Source organism: Macaca thibetana, chromosome 14 (assembly GCF_024542745.1).
Source record: "Macaca thibetana thibetana isolate TM-01 chromosome 14, ASM2454274v1, whole genome shotgun sequence".
Taxonomy (NCBI): Eukaryota; Metazoa; Chordata; class Mammalia; order Primates; family Cercopithecidae; genus Macaca; species Macaca thibetana.
Window position 1 is genome coordinate 51,145,406 of NC_065591.1, and position 23,193 is coordinate 51,168,598.

Here is a 23,193-nt window from a genome sequence, read left to right on the forward strand (position 1 = left end):
TGATGCATACCTCACCAAGAAAGCACTGGTTTTAGCAGATGCGACTGAAGTAAAAAGACTAAGAATTTTATATTTTTATTTATGACAGGCTATTTTTTGAGCATCTTTTGGATATTACACTGTGCGATTGTCACTTTCCATTATGTAAATGAGGAAATAGTCAAATGTGTTCAGAGACGTAAAATTTTAGTCCAAGATGGTGGAAGAAGGACCAAACTTCCTGTTATGGGTTTCTGATCTGGGCTTTCTGCTTTAAAAGAATTCTCTTCTGAACTACAGTTTTTTTTGTTCTTTTTATTAGTTTAAAATTAATATTTTTTAATAACTGTGGTTTTGAGACTGAATTTTTACATTCTTATCACAGTAAATGTTTGCTTAAAAAGGTGGAGTTGATCTGGTCTCCCTTTATCTTGCCTCTGAGTACCCTAAAATGTGGATTTAATATTAGTGCTCGAAACTGTTTAGTGGTTCTAGTTGTTTTCCTTAATTAAATTTAAGCTTTTACATGTGGGTGATTAGAAAAGTCTTATCCAGAACTTCAATTGGCATTTTTTTAGAAATGACTGCCATATAGTTTTTTTAGTAGACTTTAAGAACTTTAGATTTACAGAAAACCTGAGAAGATAGTATACGAAGTCTCCATGTATCTGTCACTCAATTCCTCTATTGTTAACATGTATGGTACATTTGTTAGAATTAATGAACCAATGTGGATACATTATTATTAGCTAAAATCTATACATTATTCAGGTTTCTATAGTTTTTACCTAATGTCCTTTTTCTGATCCAGGATCCCATCAAGATAACACATTACATTTAGTTGTTATGCCTTCTTAGGCTCCTCTTGGCTGACTTTCCTTGTTTTTGATGACTCACCTATTTTGAAGAGTACTCATTAAGTATTTTGTAGAGTGCCCCTCTGTTGGAATGTGTCTGGTGTTCTTCTCATGAGGGGTGTAGGGTTATGGGTTTTTGGGAGGAAGACCACAGAGGTGAAGTACTGTTTTCGTCACATTATATCAAGAGTACATGCTGTCAGCGTGATTTGTAACTGTTGATGCTGACCCTAATCATCTGGCTGAGGTCATGTTTGTCTGGTTTCTCTCCTATAAAGTTACTCCCTGCCCCAACCCTTTTCCATATTGTATTCTTTGGGAGGAAGTCATTATGTGCAGCCCACACTTAAGGAATGAGGATGCTGTGTAATTGTGAATAAACATTTAAATAGTAGAGGTTTAGTTTAAAAATTTACCTGGAGTTAGTGAGACTTTCACTTATTATAACAAAAACCCTCGCTATTTAAATGAAATATTAAAACATGTGCTTGCATTCGGCTGGGTGTGGTGGCTCATGCCTGTAATCCCAGGACTTTCGGAGGCTGAGGAGGGCGGATCACTTGAGGCCAAGAGTTTGAGATCAGCCTGGCCAACATGGTGAAACCTGGTCTACTAAAAACACAAAAATTAGCCAGGCATAGTGGCGCATGCCTTTAGTCCCAGCTACTCAGGAGGCTGAGGCAGGAGAATCACTTGAACCTGGAGGCGGAGGTTGCAGTGAGCCGAGATCGCACCACTGCACTCCAGCGTGGGCGACAGAGTGAGACTCCATCTCAAAAAAACAAAAACTACAAAAAAACCATGTGCCTGCATTCAAAGATTTGGTTTGGCAATAATTTTCAAGCTATTTTTCATTCTCAGTATTTCAACGTTTGCTATTACATGGCAGCTGTTAGATGTTCCTCTTTATTTTGTGGCATCTAATTGATAATCATTTTTTGAAAAAAATGTGATGGAAATGTGGAAGACCATTAGTCAAGAGCTCTTGAATAAAATTTGTTAATATTTTGTTCTGCATCTATTGCTTTTCTGCACTTCTTATTTCTGCATATATTATTTCTAAAATTGAGGATTTGGTTGATATGTAAATTATGATTAGAGACCAGAACAGTTTAGGACCCAAAATGATCAAGGGAAAGCACCTTGCTGGAAACCCCCATGACAATAAAACTCTCCTTGTAGTTCCCATTTGTACGTTTCAATTATAAGGCTTATGTTAAAATTAGATCAGAATTTCCATCATAGACTCTCAATTTCATAGTTGTGTAAGTGCCATATAAACCTACTTGTAAACAAAGGCATTTAATGATGGGCATTATTTGAACAATTTAAGATCAGGTTATTTAGCTCACGGAATGCTAGAAAATACATGTCTAGTTTCACATTTTAAGTTGAGAGATTGTGAAGACGGGCTTTGATTCTAAAGGTGAATTTTATAGTTTTTTCTAATGATTTTCCAGATTTTCTACAATGAAGATGTTTTATAACATAATAAATTAAAAATACTTGTTAAGTTCTTTTTTCTTTACTAGTTACTCTTGAGACTTACTACATTATAAACAAATGATTATTTTAGATGTGTATATTAATTTCCTAGGTCTGCTGTAACAAACCACCTCAAACTTAGTGGTGTAAACAAAGGAAATTTATTTTTTCATAGGTCAGAACTCCAAAATCAAGTTGTTGTCGTGCTGGTTGATTCTGGAGTCTGAGGTAGAGTCATTTTCATGCCTCTGTCCTGGCTTCTGGTGCTTATCGGCAGCCCTTTGTGCTCCTTGGCTTGCTTGTGGATGCATCCCTCCAGTCTCTGCTTCTGCCTTCATGTGTCCTTCCTTTCTGGGTTATTTTCTGTGTTTTGCATCTCACCCTCCTTTATCTTATAAGGAAAACAGTGGTTGGATTTAGGTCCAGGGCCATCTCACCTTAATTATACCTGTAAAGACCCTATTTCCAGAGAAGGTAATATTCATAGGTACCAGGTATTAGGAGTTGGATATATCTTTTTCGGATGCCACCATTCAAGCTGCTACAGTGAGCAAGCCTCTTCCTGCATTTGCAGATAAGCACTATGAAAGTGCTTTTGCTAAATGGAATAATAGCTATAGAATCTGACCTATATTATATGCATATAAATATGATTCACAGTTTAGTTACATGTTTACTTTCTTTTCATGTGGTTTACAATTGATGTGGCATTTTTTTTTACTATGAAATTAGGCTGAGCACATATAGACAAGCTATAATTTGTGTCTCTAAATGGTGTGAGCAGGGTCTTAAATTCTGTAAACATGTGCTGTTTAGCTCTTAACTTTTTTAACCTTCATACTTGGGTATTTTTATGAGTATATATATGGTTCCTTTTCATATGAATCATGTTTGTCTCCACATAAAAGTTTAAAATTATCCCTAGCGATCTAGTCTGATTTAAATTTGTGTGCCATAAGAAGAGATTTTATAAAAACTGAGAATTGCTGGTAGAATGAGGTTAAGTAATCAAAAATAAGATGGGTCATCCTTGGTATGTATAGACAGCCACCTGCAGAGAAGTGTTGGCCCAGCCTCCAGGCATGTGGTTTGGAGGGAAACTCTGGTTGAGAGCATTTGCTGCTACTTCTTTCCCATTTTGAGATGAACTTGATGAGGAATTTAGTTCTTCATGTTATTAGGAAAGTAAAACTACAGTGATACAGGTGTAAGATTTTTTTTTTTAATTTTACTGTGCCATAGACCTATATATCTTCACTAAAGCATAGCTCCACAAATGTCAGAACTGACTGACACTTGTGCAGTGGCTCACGCCTGTAATCCCAACACTTTGGGAGTCCTGGGTGGTAGGATCGCTTGAGGCCAGGAGTTGGTGACCAGCCTGGGGAACATAGCGAGACCTCATCTCTACAAAAAAATGAAAAAATTAGCCAGGCGTGGTGGCATGCACCTGTAGTCCCAGGTACTCTGGAGGCTGAGGTGGGAGGAGCACTTGAGCCCAGGAGTTCGAGCCAGCAGTAAGCAATGATCGGGCCACTGCACTCCACCCTGGGCAATAGAGCAAGATTCTGTCTCTAAAAATAACAACAAACAAACAAAATCAAGTACCTGAACTATGCTTGTTTTATTCTTATTCAGAACCATATCCTAGCTTGTAGGTAGTACGTACACAACAAGTATTTGTCAAATGAATAGTATATCATAGATGCTCTTGAAATCTATGTAGCATTTCAAGATGTGTCTTATTCTTTTCAATGGCTGATTGCTATTCTGTGATAGATATGCCATAATTCATTTAACTAGTCCTGTGTTCTCCCATTAGGGATATTTAGGCTATTAAGAGTTTTTCAGGCTGGGCACAGTGGCTCACACCTATAATCCCAGCACTTTGGGAGGCCGAGGTGGGCGAATCACTTGAGGTCAGGAGTTTGAGACCAGCCTGGCCAACATGGTGAAACCCTGTCTCTACTAAAAATACAAAAATTAGCCACGTGTGGTGGCGGGTGCCTGTAATCCCAGCTACTCGGCAGGCTGAAGCAGGAGAATTGCTTGAACCTGGGAGGCAGAGGTTGCAGTGAGCCGGGACTGAGCCACTGCACTCTAGCATGGGCAACAGAGCGAGACACTATCTCAAGAAAAAAAAAAGTGTTTCCTAGTAACAAAGCTATCATGACATATCTTGTTTGTGTGTGTATGTTTATGTAACTTTGTTAGTTTGCAGTGTTAATTTCCTTCATTAATGGCTATGTTCTTGTGAAACAAGTACATTGAAAAATATACTATTGAAATAATTTTCTGGTATAACTGACCTATGTTTTCCTAAATACATTTTAGGAAAATGTACTTTTATGTTGCCAGGCACAGTGGCTCGTGCCTGTTATCCCAACACTGGGAGGCCGAGGTGGGTGGATCACCCGAGGTCAGGAGTTCAAGATTAGCCTGGCCAACATGGTGAAACCCTGTCTCTAATGAAAATATAAAAATTAGCTTGGCGTGTTGGCATGTGCCTTTAATCGCAGCTACTCGGGAGGCTGAGGCAGGAAAATTGCTTGAACCCGGGAGGCAGAGGTTGCAGTGAGCCGAGATTGCGCCATTGCACTCCAGCCTGGGCAACAGAGTGAGACTCTGTCTCAAAATAAAATAAAGTACTTTTATTTTTTATATTATTTTTATTTTTTAGAGATAGATTCTCGCTGTGTTGCCCAAGCTGGAATGCAGTGGTCTGATGCTAGCTCACTGTAACCTGAAACTCCTGGGCTCAAGCGGTCCTCCCACCTCAGCCTCCAGAGTAGCTGGGACTATAGGTGTACCCTACCACACTGGGTTAACTTTTAAGTTATTTTTTATGGGTCTTGCTATGTTTCCCAGGCTGGTCTCAAACTCCGAGCTTCAAACGATCCTCTCACCTTGACCTCCCAAAGTGTTGGGATTACAGGCATGAGCCACTGCTTCTGGCCTAAAATACTTTTAAATTTGTTTCTTCTTGAATCAGTGAAAATCCTTTGCCACAGAGTTTTTGAAAAAAGTATCAGAAGCAATGTGTATGCACACACTGTTTTGATTTCCTCTGTGGGATGGTTCTTGGCTAATCCCTTTGAAAGGAGGTATCAGAACCTGTCTGTCCATTGCATGCAAGGCTGGGAAGGAAAGCAGTAGCCACACGATAGGTTATGATTAGAACGCCGAATAAGAAACAAGGAAGAATTCCTTCCATGCCTGAGAGAGATGCATAACCTTAGGGTGACCATGTCTATTTGCCTAGGAAAGTCCTGGTTTATGCCCGTTGTCCTGATGTAATTATTATTAGCATCCTCTTTGAGTCCTCGTTTATCAATAACTTATATGGTCACCCTACTTAATCTTTCAGTTCTTTTTTTTCCTTGTCTGTAGAGAAAGAGCAGTGTCTGGTGTATAGTAAATGCCACATAAGTGTTTGCTGTCACTGTTGTTATTATGGTTACTTTATCAGCAACCCTTATCTTTCACTTCTTAAATTATTTTCTTCTCTTGTCCTCCTGGCTACCATATTCTTTGTTCTCTCCCTACTTTTAGCTGCTCCTTCTCAATTTCCTTGCCTAGATCTTTCTCATTTTCGTAACCTCCCAACAGTGGAGTACCCCAGGTCCCAGTCCCTTTTGTTTTCTCTGTCTGATTCATCTTGTGACAATACCATCTATCTCCTGACTCCCAAATTTGTCTTCAGCCCCACCTTTCAGTGAATCCCAGACTCATTTCTGTAGTAGGTGTCTAATAAGTGTCTTAACAGAACATGTACAAAACCACTCTGTGTTCTTGCGCCCATTCTCTACCCCACCAGCCTGTTGCAGCCCAATAAATGGTACCACCATTCTTACAGTTAATTAGGCAGAAAAACTGGGCATCATCTTTGAGTCCATTCTGACAGACTCTATATCTACATCCAGTTTATCTGCAAATCCTATTGGCCCTCCTTTGGAAGTAAACATGGATCTGGCCACTTTACAGTTCCACTCCAGTCACCCCCCTTCAAGCTGCCATTTTCTTTTCATGATTTATTGTAATAGCTTCTTAAGTAGTCTCTTTGATTTCACCCTTGGCCTGTAATCCAGTCTTCCGACTGCAGCCAGTATTACTTTTCATATGAAAGTCAGAACATTTTACTTACCTGCCTCAAACCCTCTAGTGGTTTTCATTTCACTTTGAATAAAATCCAAAGTCCTCACTGTGGCCTGCAAGGCTCCGCCTGCCTCCCTGTTAATTTTCTGAACTCTAACCCACTCTCTCTTGTTTGTTGTTGTAGCTACACTGGCTGTCTTGCTGTTTCTCAGATATGTTACAGTACTCTCACCGCACTGCCTTTAATTTAATGTTCCGTCTGCCTGGAATGAGCTTCTAGATGACAGCATGACTCACTCCCTCAGTTCATCCAGGATTCCCTTTTCCAGTGTCACATTGTGCATGGAACCTTCTCTGACTGTCTTATACAGTATTATATCCTCCCCTCCAACTCCTGCTGTTGCCAGCCCCCTTCATTTTCCTTCAGAGTTCGTATCACCTCTGATGTATTATGTTTGCTTATTTGTTGATGGTCAATACTTCAAGAAATTGCCAGCCCTCTGAGAGCCTGGGATTAGATTCTCAGCTCCTGACACAATGCTTGGCACATTGTAGGTGCTCAGTTAGTATTTGTAGATTAAGTGGTCTGGTGAGTGAACCTAGGGAAGATTCTTGTGGCAGTTTTAGCAGCTTAGTAATAGAACATGGGCTGTGGAAATCACTCCCTTGAATTCTAGTTTTGCTTCTACAGACCATTCTCTGCTCTAGAAGAGGTGAGAAATGAAATCGGGGTTTAGGATATTGGTAGGTAACAAGGGCTAGAAGGGAGAGGAAGTAAAAATGGAAGTAACAGTCCAGACTCTGGGAAGCAAAAGTTGGTTACCTACCTGTTTATGGGGCAGCCTTCCATTTCTAAGTTTGGAAAGGAAAAGAGCCAATTTTTGAATGCCGTTTTTAGTTAAGCAGTGGTACTGAGTACTTAACAATATCATTTAATCTTCACAATAGCCCTTTCAAGTCAGAATAATTATGTTCATCTTTTAGCTGAGGAAATTGAGACTTAAGAGATTAAATAACCTTCCCAAGATGATACAGCAATTAAGCGGGGCATGTGGGTCTGACTGCCTCCAAAATACATGCTCTTTACTTCATAGCACCTGAAGGGGGAGTCTGTGTGCAGTAGTTCACATTTCATGTGGAGCTGAAAAGTACAGAAAATTTTCACTCCTTATAACAAACTTTTGAAAGTAGCTCTCAGCTTTGCAAGTAATTAAATTTGGTGTCAGTGAGAAGTGACTTGCTGCAAATCCTACAGCTATAAAGTAGCAGAGGTAGGTCTTCAAGCAAATCTTCCTCATTTAAAATCTGATATTTTTCTGTATTCCACAAATTTAAAACAAGGAAGTCCCGGATAGCACCTATAAATTGTATTTGGCATATTGTAGGAGCTAAACATGTCACAATAAAATTATATACCTGGAAATAGTCTTAAAGAGGTCATGAAGAGCAAACTCCTCATTTATAGCTGAGAGCCAGGAAAGAGGTTTACTCATGTAGGAGCACTCAGCTAGTTGTTTGTATAGCTGGGACTAGAATCTAGCTTTTATTACTAAAGAGTTTATGTTTAATCCGTCTAGGTCTTTCAAAACTCTTGTGTTCCTTCTTTCATTCACATATTTCAGATTTGAAAGCTACAAGAATTGTTTTTCCTTCCATCCATATCTCCCAGCAGCCCAGTTAAACCCGAAGATAAAGTTAGTTTCTTGTGTATCTTTCCAGAGATATTTTGTGCACATAAAGCAAATACATAAACTGTGGGTATTTAACAACGTATCTTGCAGATTACTGTATATTAATGGATGAAGTCCTTTTCTTAATGGTTATATTTATATTGAATGAACCTTTTATAATTTAACCAGCCATTTGCTGAATGATATTGTCCTTGCTGAAGCATATTGTGTTTCCAGTCTTTTAAAGACATTTCACTATGAACAACCTTGCACATGTCATTTCTTATATATGCAGACCTATCAGCAGGATAAGTTTCTGGAATTGAAATTGCTGGATCAAAGAGTATCTTTGTGTATTTTTAAAAATGACCTACTTATACATTTACTCATAACTTACAAACGGGGTGTTTCCATTTTTAATGAAACGACTTTACTTTTCTATCTGGCAGTAGCAGTTTATAATTTAAAAAAATAACAAATCACTTATTTTAAGGGGTACCAGGATGTTTTTTTTTTAAAATGTCGCAGGCTATGTGCTGTGTTAGTATGGCAGGTTAAAGAAAGTGTAATGGAAGGAGTATTGCATTGGAGTTAGACCTGATTTGAATCCCAGTTCCACTTTGTGACCTTTGGCAGGTTATTTAACTGCTGAGCCTCAATGGTCTCATCTGTAAAATGGTGGGTGCCTGTAATTCCAGCTACTTGGGAGGCTGTGAGGTAGGAGAATCACTTGAACCAGGGAGACGGAGGTTGCAGTGAGCCGAGATTGCAGCACTGCTCTCCAGCCTGGGCGACAAAGTAAGATATTCCGTCTCAAAAACTAGCTTTACCAGTACGGTTGTCTAGAACTATTGTATTTCATCACATTCTCCCCCCATACATTTTAGTATATCTGAAATTGAGATGCCTTATAATCAAAGGCATGTCATGAGTGTATTGGTAGCATTTTTTTTCTCTTTTTCTTTCTTTTTTTTTTGGTTGGGGGTAGGGGTAGGGTCTCCTCTGTCACCCAGGCTGGAGTGTAGTGGCACAATCACGGCTCACTGCAGCCTTGACTTCCCGAGCTCCTGTGATCCTCCCAGTTCAACTTCCCGCATAGCTAGAACCACAGGCATGTGCCATCATGCCCAGCTAATTTTTGTATTTTTGGTAGAGACTGAGTTTCACCATGTTTCCCAGGCTGGTCTTGAACTCCTGACCTCAAGTGATCCACCCACCTTGGCCTTCTAAAGTACTAGGATTATAGGTGTGAACCACTGCGCCCAGCCTTTTTTTTTTTTTTTTTTTTTTTTTTTTAATCTTGGCACATAAAATAATGATGGTCTTAAAATCAGTGGCATCTTAGATTTGATGAAAAAGGGTAAATTCACATTCTGGGACAAATGAACTATACTAGCGCATGGTATAGGCTGAAGTTCAGTGTGGTAGGAAAAGCTCAGGGTAGGGAGTGGGGTGAATGGGGTATTAGAGGGATAGTTATAGTGAGGGAAGTTTCGTTCTAGATCAGCAGTTAGCCCAGTAGAACAGCCACCTAGTGGGAGGCTAGTATAACCCATTGATGGCGCAGGAGCAGGTATTACCCAAAATCTTGGGTATGTGGAATTGGAATTGTGGAGAGTTGTTGGTGGGTAATAAGACTTAGCCCCACAGTTGAGATTTAGGAACTATGTACTCATTTATGGCAGGAAGGCTTTATAAGAAGGGGGCTATGAGAGAAAGTATTTGCAGATCATCTGGGCACAGTGATGCATGCCTGTAGTCCCAGCTACTCAGGAGACTGAGAAGGCAGGATCCCTTAAGCCTAGGAGTTTGACACCAGTCTGGACAACATAGTGGGATCCCATTTCTATAAATGAAGGAATGAATGAAAACCATTTAAAAATATTTGTAAATCATGTTTCTGATAAGGGCTTTATATCCAGAATATATAAACTACTCTTACGTTCAGTGATAAGATAAAATTGAGTAAGGGGCAACGATTTGAGTAGCCATTTCTGTAAAGAAGATATACAAATGGCCAATAAGCACACAAAAAAGTACTCAACATCCCGCTAGGGAAATGCACATTAAAACTGCAGTGAGAGACTATTTTACACCCATAGGGTGTCTGTTGTAAAAAAAATTATTCCTTTTTTTTGGGTGGGGTGGGGGTTGGCGATAGGAGCTCACTCTGTAGCCCAGGTTGGAATGCAGTGGTGCGGTTACTGCTCACTGCAGCCTCTAACATCTGGGCTCAAGTGATCCTCCTACCTCAGATTCTCACATAGCTGGGACTACAGTTACGCACCACCACATCTGACTAATATTTAAATATTTCGTAGAGATGGGGGTCTCACTGTGTTGCCCAGCTGGTCTGGAACTCCTGGGCTCCAGTGATCCTCTCGGCTTAGCCTTCCAAAGTGTTAGGATTACAGGTGTGAGCCACGACGCATGGTCAAGACTGATGTTTAATAACAGGTCTAGATGAGGATATTGAAAAATTGGAACCCCCAAACACTAGTGGGAATTCCCTGCTAGTGGGAATGTGCCTGCGGGTTTTAGTTTGGGAATTCAGGGAATATCTCCTGAGGGTTTTAATTTTGGGACAGTGGGAAGAGACATACAGTGTTTTTGTACTTAGAATGTTTTCAGAAGAAGGCTAAACCCAAGGAAGGCTATTCGAGTGGGGAGTTAGGGCAGGCTGAGAAGGCTGGGGTATACAAGTGGTACCCCAAAGACAAGCTTTCCCTCTATATAAGTTTTGTTTAGGCCTGACTCTGCCCTCTGGAAAAGGAAAAGAAATTCTCTTCCCATTTATTCTTAGAAAAAATTACCCTGCTTCAGAGGTTAGAACTTGGGGCTGATACTGGCAGGGCCACATCCAGTAGTAGCTTTTGTGGTTTGGCCTGTGAATATACCTGCAATTTAGGAAGAAACACCGAATAACTTATAAACAGACTTTTGTGATAGAACCAGTTTGTAAGCTGATTTTGTACTGTACTTTCTGCTGGCACATACCAGGCCCATTCATTTGCAACTAAATACTATGTGTGAGGTGATACACATATATTAGCTGAAAATGTATGGAAGGCAAATAGAAGGCACATGGTTGCTTTAGGCAGTCTGAGACAATTGGCAACACTGAAGACCTCACTAAATTTTGTTAAAAAGAAACTAAAAGGATTACTGGATTTAGTGTAGCTTTTGTTATTCCGCATTAGAGTTCTGGGGTTTAAATTATAGACACATATAATTGTACATGTTAGATTAAATGAAATACTAATTTCAGTCAAAAAAAAACTGTACTTCAGTGAAGGAATATCAAGCATATTGGAAACATTTGACAAAAAATTAAGGGAGGATGTTGCAGGGAACAAAGGTTCTCTGTGACATGACAGCTGCTGCTAAAAAGTGACACAAGGAGGAGCCCAGCTCTGGCTTACAGCTGCCTGAAGTTGCTGCAGTCTTCTCTAGTGTTACCAGAGGAATTTGCTCTGCTCTTGTTTTAGAAAATGGAGGCTACCAATGGCTAACTAGGTACTTATTGTGCTTGGGGAAATTAATTCTCTCCCCACTGCAGTCCTCACAATTACTGTGTTTTCCAATAGCTGATACTTTGAGATCTATGTGCAAGTATATTACTTAGCTTCAGGAAAGTTTTAAAAACCTTGAGCATGTAAATCTAGTTTTATATGTCCTGGGACATAGAACACAATTTTAACTGGAACTGTAATTCATTTTAGCTTCTGTTGAAACCCAAAAGACAGAATAAAACAGTAGGTGCCAAGTTATCCTCATATTCCAAGAACTTGCATAGTGGGTAACCTTAAGCTGGTTTTGCACATGTAGCCCATACCTACCTCTAGGGAATAAAAGCGTTGAGATTATTAAGAGTTCTAAGACAATGTTTTTGGAAAGAGCTATTAATATCTTGTGTTCGGTGTCCCTTCCTGCTTCCACACATAGTGGAGGAGAGGAGAAAGATGCTTCTCCTTAAGCCCCTTTGATTTAAGCCAAATGATGAGGGAGGCTCTAATGGAGTCATTATGAGAATTTGACATGTATCCCCTGGAATTTGGGGAATGAAAGGTTTAGTATGCAAATCTATGGATCAGTAGCCCTGAGGCAGCAGAGCACAGAGAAGACTGTATGTTAGCTCTCTGTACTTGGAAAGACATTAGTGTTTCCTTTAGCTGCTGGGTGAAACCAGCTTAAAGCCATCTAGAAAGTGACACTGTGCTTGGCCACCTAGAAGGTGACGTGAACCAGAAGGGAGGTGTACCCATGGAAACCCCAGAGATCGAGGGTTGGGGTTGTAAATGGCCAGGTCTCACTTAAGTTCTGGGAATTGAGTATGGAGGGCCCTCATGAAAAAGTTGATATGAACGTCACACTTAATTGGCGTGGCCTTTTGACACCCCCATAGTTTTTCCCACTCCTTCAGTTCCCACCCTGAAGGAGCCAGAGATGGCCTTGTTGTGGGTAGAAGAGATGCAGAGAGCAGTGAGAGAGAGATGATGACAGGATCCCCCACATCCCCCAGCCCAACTAGACTTCTCAGCTCCATCAAGGAAGGGGAGAAGCTTTAATTTAGATGAGTATTGATTACTGCAGTTAAGGCAGTTGTTGAAACTGTGGTATTCTTGAGGCTGAAGGATATTTAAACTTTTGTTTTTTCCTTTTTGTGGAGATGGGGTCTCTCTCTGTCACTGAGGCTGGTCTCAAACTCCTGGGCTCAAGCAATCTTCCTGCCTCTGCCTCCCAAAGTGCTGGGATTATAGGCATGAACCATTGCGTTTGGCCTAAATATATTTATAGTCAAAGAATGATTTTAAAAAAAGATGAGACTTGCCTTAGATTTCACTCAGGAATAAGGAAAAACTTTCCCAAGGAAGGGCTTGGAGGGAAAGTCTTATGCTTATACACTTTGAATTTAACTCAATGTATCAGTTATTCATACATTCACTTACACACATACATGAAAAGATAAGCAATTGTAAAAGGAAATTGTAAGTATCAATTATATAGTATACATTGAGCTTGGTATATGTATTTTCTAAATCACAACTTATTACTAATAAGACAGAAGTTGAGAAAAATCCAAACTGTTGTCACTTTAAGAGTAAGAGAATATTGAGATTATTTTCTGGTTGGAGTGTTGAAGGCATTGTATAGAAAGCAAGATGTGATTTGGGCTTTATTAGCTATAATTTATTAAGGGCATCTGTTGTGCTTTGTACTCCACATAGACATAGAGTATTTTTTAACTTTTCACAACAATCCTGCAAAGTTGGTGTGATTTTCATTTCATAGACAAGGAAACTGAGGTTCAAACAGGTTAAGTGAGCTGCTCTAGTTTCTCACAGCTGGCAAACTGATAGAACTGTGTCCGGGTCTGTTTGACTTACACCTCAGACTCCCTCAATTCTGCTGCCTCCCTAGGCAGCCCCACACACCAGAGATACAGTGGTGGAACTAGGGATAGGATAACTTAGCCAGCGCTTCTGTCCTGGAAGAGGAGAATGGAGGCTACATAGCAGTCACTGGGGACCTGTGGCCCTTAGATCCTGAGGGGCAACTTTGTGAGCTTCCCCTTGCCCACTGGGAGTGGGAGCAGCTCCCTGGGAAGTTTTTCCTTTTCCCTTATAATTTTTTCGGTGCCACATCTGAAGTGGGCATTGGAATATGCCTTCCCTAAACTAGCCGTTCTTGCCCTTTTCTGTTGAGGAAATGGAGTTAGAGATGTGTTAGTCAGTTTACCCAAGGACTCAAACAACTAGCAAGTAGGGATGGCTTCTGGATTTGGATTTCAGGCTGTCTGACTCCAGAGCCCTTGTGTTTTCTTCTTTATCATGTTGTCACCAGTAAAGATATAAATGCACCTATTAATAGGAAGCAAGTTAATGAAATCTCGTGTTTTAGTTTATCATAATTTAAAAAACATAGTACGTGTTTTATGGATAGATGTAATAATAGGGAAATGCTGTCTTAAACTGGAGGGGAGCAGAGAATCACAGAATTTTGCCTCTAGAATGTTTCATGACCTGATATCTGTGTGTAGTATGGGGGTAAGGGGTGAGCTGAGCAGGAGCCCAAGAAGGAGAAGAAAAGAAAGTAAATTTGTTAGTCTTTTTTTTTTTTTTTTTTTTTTTTTTTGGAGGTGGGTGGGAGGGTACAGTTACTCCTTTATAGGCCAATAAGGGAATGAGAAATTTGAAATTTTATGCATTTTATTTATTTATTTTTATTTTTGAAACAGAGTCTCGCTCTGGAGTGGAGTGCAGTGGCGAGATCTTGGCTTACTGCAACCTCTGCCACCCGGGTTCAAGCGATTCTTCTGCCTCAGCCTCCCGAATAGCTGGGACTACAGGTGCCTGCCACCATGCCCTGCTAATTTTTTTATTTTTAGTAGAGATGGGGTTTCACCATGTTGGCCAGGCTGGTCTCGAACTCCTGATCTCAGGTGATCCACTCGCCTTGGCCTCCCAAAATACTGGGATTATAGGCATGAGCCATGGTGCCTGGCCTATGGATATGCCACTTTCAATGGGATCAGTGGAAGCAGGAATGGAAGATGAGTGTGAGTGTGTTTTACTTTCAGAGAGGCAGATTAGCAACATGATTTGATGTTTAAGCACTAAGCAGGTCACTTTACTTCTCTGACAAAGTCCCTGTCCTCATGGAGTTTCTAGTTGGGTGGGGGAAGAAATGGACAATAAAAGTAAAAAATAAAAGATAAAGTAGATAAGATATATGTGGTTTTGAGAGAAAAGGAGGGAGGGAGAAAAGAGGGATGGGGAAAAGAGAAAAAAAAACCTGGAATATATTCTGAGCAAGAAAAGCTGTCAGCCTTCTACATGATGTAGTCTTGAGTAAGGTGAAAGCTCAGGGTTAAAAAAAGATCACTGTCTCTTTCCTTATGTGCTACCACCAGATTTAGAAAAAATTAATTTTAATATGAAAATTATCAAATATATACAAAAGTTCAGAGAACCTACAACCATATACACAGTGCCCAGATTCAGTATTTTTCAGGGGTTTCCTACACTTGTTTTGTCTGTTTCTGTCCTCTCCCCTCCTTTTCCCTCCCCCTTTCTGTACCCTATGGTTTTAGAGAACTCCTACGACTTTCCTGAGAATGATGCTGTGCTCAGAACTGCCCTGCATTTGTTTACAGCTCCCCAGTGGTACCTTAGATCTAGCCTATCCTTTTTCTATGCAAGGGTGGTAGACTTAACGAGTGTGCTGGATTCACTGAGTTTCCTAGAATTTCCAGTAAATTACCAGTCCCAGTGTGTAGACCAGGCACCACTATGTGGCAGTGTTTGGGAACTACACTTTCACCAATAGCTTGGTGTCAGGAGAAAGTGAGTTGTCACTCCTTACCACTGAATGCTGAAGGGCAACTCATCCCCTTTCCTCTCCTTCCTTCCTTCTTTTCCTCCCTAATGTAGCTTCTTTGAATGGGGAGATACTGAGTTGGCAGTTCTCCTTAGGAGGCCAGCCCAAGCTTCTGTTACATAATCTAGTGGCATGTAAGCAGGATTATCCTGCTTATCCCAGCATAATATTATACTTTGGCATTATTAGGGGCTTCTGACAAACTTACCCAGATCAATTTTTTTTGGAGGGGGTGGCGTTGAAACAGGGTCTTGCTTCGTTGCTCAGGCTGGAGTGCAGTGGTGCCGTCATGGCTCACTGCAGCCTCATCTTTCTGAGCGCAAGCAGTTCTCCTACCTCAGTCTCCTACCTCAGCCTCCTGAGTAGCTGGGACTATAGGCGTGTGCCACCACACCTGGGTAATTTATGTTTTGTAGAGATGGCGTTCTTGCTATGTTGCCCAGGCTTGCCAGACCAGATTTTATCTCTGTCTGAATGTGATAGCGTCCCTAATCCTAAATGTTTCTCCGTATCTCCTGACAACTTTAAAGAAACTGAAGTTCATTTGCCCTTCTATACTACCAGGAAGGCATTCTGCCCTTTGAATGGGGGTATTCCTTGTCTTTTGACTAGGATCCTTCTGCACACACCCTTTCATGTCTATCGGGAAACATGTGCTCTCTCCATCCTCCACCCTTCCTTTCCCCTCATTGTACTCTTGAGCCCTTGGGTCCACCCTCTTTCCCTATCTTTGCCTGAACCTTTACTGTCTAGCTCAGTGCAATACTGTGCTGTTTTTTTTTTTTTTTTTTCTCTTTCTGCTACAGAACATCCTTTCTGGGATGTAGTTGGTAACTTTTTATAACTTCAGGAGAGAGACTGTTTTCTTTTCTGGCAAATTGCTGAGGCTCTGTGTTTATAAGTGAACGCACACATAGTTCTGTACATAACGTTCCTAACTTATCTTGCCTTCTGAACAAGCATGGTATTGGCACTTCGTGCTGTTTCTGTTCTTTGTCTTGGGTATAGATTTAAAATGCCCCAATCCCTCTTGCCCCCAGTAATAGCTCAACTACTGATTGTTGTATAAAAGGCACTGGGCTCTGAAGGTAGAGACCTTGGCTTTATGGAGTTCTTAGTAGGTGCTGCATACATGATCACTGAACAAATGAGTGAGTGCAATCAAGAGAGCAAGGACAATTGGCCGAAGGGTTTCAAGTAGTGGGAAATGGGGCTTTGCATGGTGAACAACACAGATCAAACTGAAGGGCTTTGCATACTACGTAAAGACTGGAGGGCTTTGCATACTACGTAAAGAAACGATGGAATCCTGTAAGCAGCAGGGAGCCATTTAATTTATATATTCTCTAGAGGTATTCATATATGTACAAAAAAGTGTACAGATCTTAAATGTACAGCTTAATGGGTTTTTACTTACGTAAATTACCGGTGTAGTTGCTCCTCAAATCCAGAGACTATTTCCAGAACCCCAGCTTTCATCTTGATTCACAGTGTTTGGATATCAAGTCCCAGAGGTCATGTAGTTGGTCTGAAGTGTAACTAGGACTGGAATTATTACAGCTACTCCTGAGCTTAGCAAATCTTTATACTTGAGTAAAAAACACTAATTCAGACCGTTTAACTGCATGACAAAAATAAGTTATTATTATGGTTGACATTTATTAATCAGCATGCCTTGGTACTTCATATGCATTACTTCATTTTACCTGCTTCACAGGATTTTGTTTCTATCTCTGTTTTATAGATGCTAAAGGTTAGACATGTAAAGTGATTTGCCTTAGGTCCCACAGCTAGAGAGTAGCAGAGTTAGAATTAAACCCAGGACTGTTCATCACTGGGACTGATTACTTGTTGGTGATCTGTTGCCTCAAATATCTGGTACCCAAGTTTAACAAAAATGTTGCCTTTTTGGTGGGAGATGATGCTTGTATTTGTTACCTGCACACAGTGAATGCTCTTCTTAGGGATATTCTGACCTGTCTTGTTAGAATTTTGAGAGGGAAAGAGGTTTTTGATTCTATGATAGTTCCCAGAGTGATGTTTCGTTGGAGGAGGAATCTTCCAATGTGGATGGCTCCACAATTTACGTATAGCAAGTTAGATGATGGTCTCTGTAGACAGTTTGAAGATAGGACACAGCAGAGATTCGATGTGAACCTAAATATCCAAAAATCCCAGCAATTAATTTGTCTTAAAAATTAGTATGAGTGGAATAAATGCATGTAGCAGTATGGCAAAATTCTTGTAATACTAAGATTGTGTTTCAAGAGTTAAGACATCCAAAGAAATGTTCATAGCTAGTAGAGGTAAAACAGTTTCTTATACTGGACTTCAAAGTTGTAACAGTCTTTTATACAACAATCAAACCAACAATCTTTTGTACATGCTTATATCTTAATTTAATCTCACAATGCCAAGAACTGTCACATTTAAAGAATTCTAGTTACTGTGCATGGCTTAGACATTTGTAAAAAATGTATTTAACATTTGTTTATTATATTTTAGGCCAAATTGGTAGGGACAGTGTAGCACTTTTAGGCATCAACTGGGAATAGTCAGTGAAATTCAGGTTTTACAAGATATAAAAGCATGGCATATGGGGAAACATGTTTCAAGACGAATCTTAAAAAGTACAGAGCATGCTTTATCCAATTTGCTTGTGAAAGACTGCTGATTCCTGTTTAGAATAGTGGATATAGAGAATATTGTTGCCAGTAAAATTTGTTTACTTTTTGAAGTGGCATGGGTGCCAAAAAGTAAGATCATGATTGTTTTGATACCTGCTTATTTATTTATTTTTTTAGGCTAGTTAAGTGAATTGATACTTGTTTATTTTTAAATGGTGATGGAGTAGTGGAGGAGATGGCTTCCTACTAAAAGTTACTGCTATTGGTAAACATTTCTTTTACAAATTTTGTTCAGTAAAGCATGCATTTAAGTGAAATATCAGAAAAGAAATAGGATTATTGATATTCTATAATCACAGAATATAGGAATTCTGTGATTAAACATTTTAATTTTAACTTAAAAATATTTTTAAGAGGGTGTTATTCTGTCTCCCAGGCTAGAGTGTAGTGTGACATGAGCATACCTCACTGCAACCTCGAACTCCTAGCCTCAAGCAATTCTTCTGTCTCAGCCTCCAGAGTAACTAGGACTACAGGTGTACACCACCACATCTGGCTAAGTCTTACATTTTTTGTAGAGATGCGGTCTCACCTTGTTGCCCAGGCTAGTCTGGAACTCCTGGGCTCAAGTGATTTTCACAAAGTGTTAGGATTACAGGCATGAGCCAGCATGCCTGGCTTTAAAGTTATTCTTAAGACTTAAATAAAATGTGGAAAGCGTCCTTCAAAAAAAATATGTAAAGTCATGGTATCAGGCAGATTAGTATATCTCCTCCCAAAACCAGGGGGTTCTTTTCTCTCCTGTTCCGAGTGCTTATTTCTGAGTAGCTCTCTGGTGTTTGCATGGGTCACCACAACTGTTGGGTCACAAGAGCCAGGAACCCTTGCCTGAAGAAGGCTAAACACCCTTGGTGCTGGTTCCTAGCATTAAGCTGTCTCCTTCCAAATCATTCCTTCAGATTTTGTAATGAGCCAGTGGGAAAAATGGGCTTTGAGGAAGTCTGTCCAAAGTAGATCAAAGGAGATACTCAGAACAAAAGGAGGATAATGTTGGTGTCCTAGTTAGTGCCCTTCTGTAAAAAGAGGGAAAGGTACTTTCTCAGATTATTGTTGTTTTCTTTTTTAATCCTTTTTCTTTTTTGGAAACAGAGTCTCATCCTGTCACCAAGGCTAGAGTGCAGAGTGATATGATCATGGCTCACTGTAGCCTTGACCTTCTGGGCTCAGGTGATCCTTTCACCTCAGCCTCCTGAGTAGCTGACTTTTTAAAACCCTTTTAAAGAAAACTGGTATGTAGGCTGAGATTCTTCCCTTCTTACTTGGATACTTTGTCCGCCCCTCTTTTTTTTTCAATAGTTGGGAGGGTTTGATCAAAGAAGAGAGGAATAGAATATAAGATTTTAAAAAAAGCAAAAAAAGGTGTCACTGAAAGAATAAGTTTGAGGTTCCTACAGATGAAAAAATTTCAAAATGATATTTTCTTATAGTACATAAGAGTTGAAAGAGGAATAAGACAAAGTGTGAGAAAAGAAAGGTATAAGACGAAATGTTCCAGGCTTCTTTGTGTTGTCTCCATTTCTTTCCAGCTACTTGTCTTCTTAGGACTGATGATTATAATCAGGTTGCTAATTCAAATAGGTCTGAATTATAACTTACTGTGTTTTCTAATTTTTCTAGAGTTTGAGATCTAGATTCTTAACCTTAAATAATTACAAAAAAAGTTGTAGATCTTTTGCAATCTTGCATATTTCAGATATGAACATTTAGAGATACCTAGTACCTTTTCTTCACGTGAAAGTGCTCATAAGAACATTTGGTGGGGAATTGACATATAGGGTAAACTCTAGTACCTTGAAAATGTTTTGATTAGTTCTGGGTAAGTGGAATTTGTTAAGCAAAGTAACATTGGTAGGCAGGTAATCATAAATTTTATTTTTTATTCTATTTATTTTATTTGTTTTTATTTTTGAGACAGGGTCTTATCCTGTCTCCCAGGCGGAATACAGTGGCACAGTCATGGTTCATTGCAGCCCCTACCACCTGGGCTCAAGTGATCCTCCCATATCAGCCTCCCAAGTAGCAGACAATACAGGGACACACCACGTCAGCTAATGTTTTAATTTTTTAATTTTTTTTTTTTTTTTTTTTTTTTTTTTTTAGAGATAGAGTCTTGCTGTGTTGCCCAGGCTGGTCTCAAACTCCTGGCCTCACGTGATCCTCCTCCCTCAGCCTCCCAAAGCACTAGATTTACAGGTGTGAGATACCATGCCTGGCCATAAATTTTAAAATAAGGTTTTTTCTTTTCTTGCAGTCCTATTTTGTAACAGATTATGATCCAACCATTGAAGATTCTTACACAAAGCAGTGTGTGATAGATGACAGAGCAGCCCGGCTAGATAGTAAGTAAACTTCCTTTTTTTGAAAATTTCCATATCATATATTTTAAAAAAGTAAGCTCTGATGTTTTGCTATGTTAAATATATTTGAAATATTAGATGATCTGGAATATTAGCCCATGTCATTTGTAAGTTTTGATTGAAGAGTCCGCAAAATGGGTAATTTAAATATTCTTCAGTAAATGAAAAGTAAAACAATATTTGTACTGATCTTGTTCTAGTGAAACTAGTCTCATTACAGTTTGTTGAAGTTGATTTTATTGAGGCAACTGGAAAAAACCTGCCAGGTCTCAAACTTCCTACCTTTTGGCAAAGGTTAAAATGGATGAAGTGAATATAGAAAAGGTTTGATATTTGTCACTTAGAATTTATAGCACAGAGGCTTTAACAAATACTGTTTGTGTCTAAACATCCCACCTCTCCACAAGGAAAGCCCTATTCTTCTAATATGTGTGATTCTTTTATTTGCAGAGATCAAAAATTACATTAGCACCTGCACTAAGTATGGTATTGGGGGATGGTGGTTATAACTCAGATTTCTTTATTGAATTTACACGTATCTTTTTCAGTTTTTTCCATGGAGGGGATAAAACATTCAAGTGATTTTAGAGGCTACTTGACTCTATCTGATTAAATGTATTTATATTTTTAAGCTTCTAGTTAGTATGCTAATATATTCTAACCACAAAGTCAACCAGTACTGATGAAGATAAACTCTGTAACTGTCTGCCATTAGAATATATTTGTCTTTAGTATTAAGAATAAAGTACTAAGAAAGGAATGCCATTTCTATATTATACCAAGTATGAGGCTCTCTAGAGGACCCATATTAATTGGTCTTGCCCTTGTGGGGAAGCAGTTTATAAAATGAAAGCACAAGTATAATTACATTTGTTGTTTTTTCTGTAGTTTTGGATACAGCAGGACAAGAAGAGTTTGGAGCCATGAGAGAACAGTATATGAGGACTGGCGAGGGCTTCCTGTTGGTCTTTTCAGTCACAGATAGAGGCAGGTTTGTACCATATTAGAATGTAGATCCACTGTTTTTGTCAAGATCACTAGACTTTATTGAATTTGGACTTTTTGTTTTTATAGAAAAAGGAAAAATAAAGTACTAAATGGGGCATGAGACTTGCTGAATTCTGATACTTGACCAAATTGATTAATTTGTTTTTGATTTTTTTTTTTTTTAAGTTTTGAAGAAATCTATAAGTTTCAAAGACAGATTCTCAGAGTAAAGGATCGTGATGAGTTCCCAATGATTTTAATTGGTAATAAAGCAGATCTGGATCATCAAAGACAGGTGAGAAGGAATTTCACTGTTGGGAAACCAATTGTTTGTAATCATGTAAGTGAACTGATAGATTTAAGGAAATAATTGAAAGTCTGGTAAAAAAAAAAAAAAAAAATACTGTGCTCCATGCCACTTAAGTGTTTATAGCTGAGTCTGGCACAGTGTATTTACAGAAGTCACAGCGGGTAAAAAAAATAGAAAGGACTTAGATTTGGGGAAATTAAAATTTCTTATTTTCAAATAGTTTTTCATAAAATTTTGTAAGACTTTATAAGCCTGCAAATGTTTGAACTAGCTTCATTCACATGTAATAATTTCTTGGATTACATCCAAAACTCTAACTTAGTTGAATAATTTCAAAGTTACCACTAAAGACCTAAGTTATTCAGTGTTAATACTAAATTAACTTCATGTAGAGAATGGCTTTCATTTATATTACAATATTTGGATTTTTTCTAAGTCACTTTAATGACTGAATTTTCTATTAATTCTTTACATTGGCTAGCTCTAACACTTTGGTAACATTTAATAAAATAATATTTTTAGTATTTAGTTTGCAGGCTAATTTATTCTCACTTGTTTCTTTACCCACTTACTGAAATTTTATTAGTTAAAACAATGTTTTGGTGACATTGTACATTCACCTTTTTTGTGGAGGAGGGGAACAAGGTCAGTTGTATATTAATGTAGGCTGTTCATTTGTATTAGTCCGTTCTCATGCTGCCAAATACCCAAGACTGGGTAATTTATAAAGGAAAAGAGGTTTAATGGATTCGCAGTTTCATATCTCTGGGGAGACTTCACAATCATGGCGGAAGGCAAAGGAGGAGCAAAGGCGGCAGGCAAGAGTGTGTGTGTAGGGAAACCACCCTTTTTAAAACCATCAGATCTTGTGAGACTTATTCACTACCACGAGAACAGGATTGGCGAAACTACCGATGATTCAATTATCTCCACCTGGTCCCTCCCACGACACGTGGGGATTATGGGAACTACAGTTAAAGATGAGATTTGGATGGGGACACAGCCAAACAATATCAATGTTTTTTATATATATATATATATATATATATATATATATATATATATTTTTAAGGTCTTTCGTCTCTATCCCACATCTGAACTGTATTTTTTAAATTGTTTCTTTTGCTGGTATTTAAGTATTCTTGTTTTTATATTATGTTGTGTTTACAGATTCTTAGGATTTTGTTGGAAAAGTGCAAACATCAGGAAAAATTGGTTGATAAACAGCTTTGAGGGCAGCCTTCTATTTTGTAACTGTCTGATTTTAGCTGTGTACATAAAATTTTATTGGCATACCAGATTTCAAACACTGACTTAAGGGAAAATGATACATTATCCTAATGCTAAGATTTGGAAATGTTCACTGATGAAACTTGGTATAGAATA

The 23,193-nt window shown here is 39.0% G+C and overlaps 1 protein-coding gene across 1 annotated transcript in view; it reads left to right on the top strand.

Moving 5' to 3' along the window:
- RRAS2 (RAS related 2) overlaps nt 1-23,193 on the top strand; it is a 79,254-nt gene that overhangs the window by 42,267 nt on the left and 13,794 nt on the right. Inside the window, exons 2-4 of the mRNA XM_050759422.1 lie at nt 20,405-20,492; nt 21,399-21,501; nt 21,684-21,792. Coding sequence (XP_050615379.1) covers nt 20,405-20,492; nt 21,399-21,501; nt 21,684-21,792 — 300 coding nt within the window. The remainder of the gene's footprint in view (nt 1-20,404; nt 20,493-21,398; nt 21,502-21,683; nt 21,793-23,193) is intronic.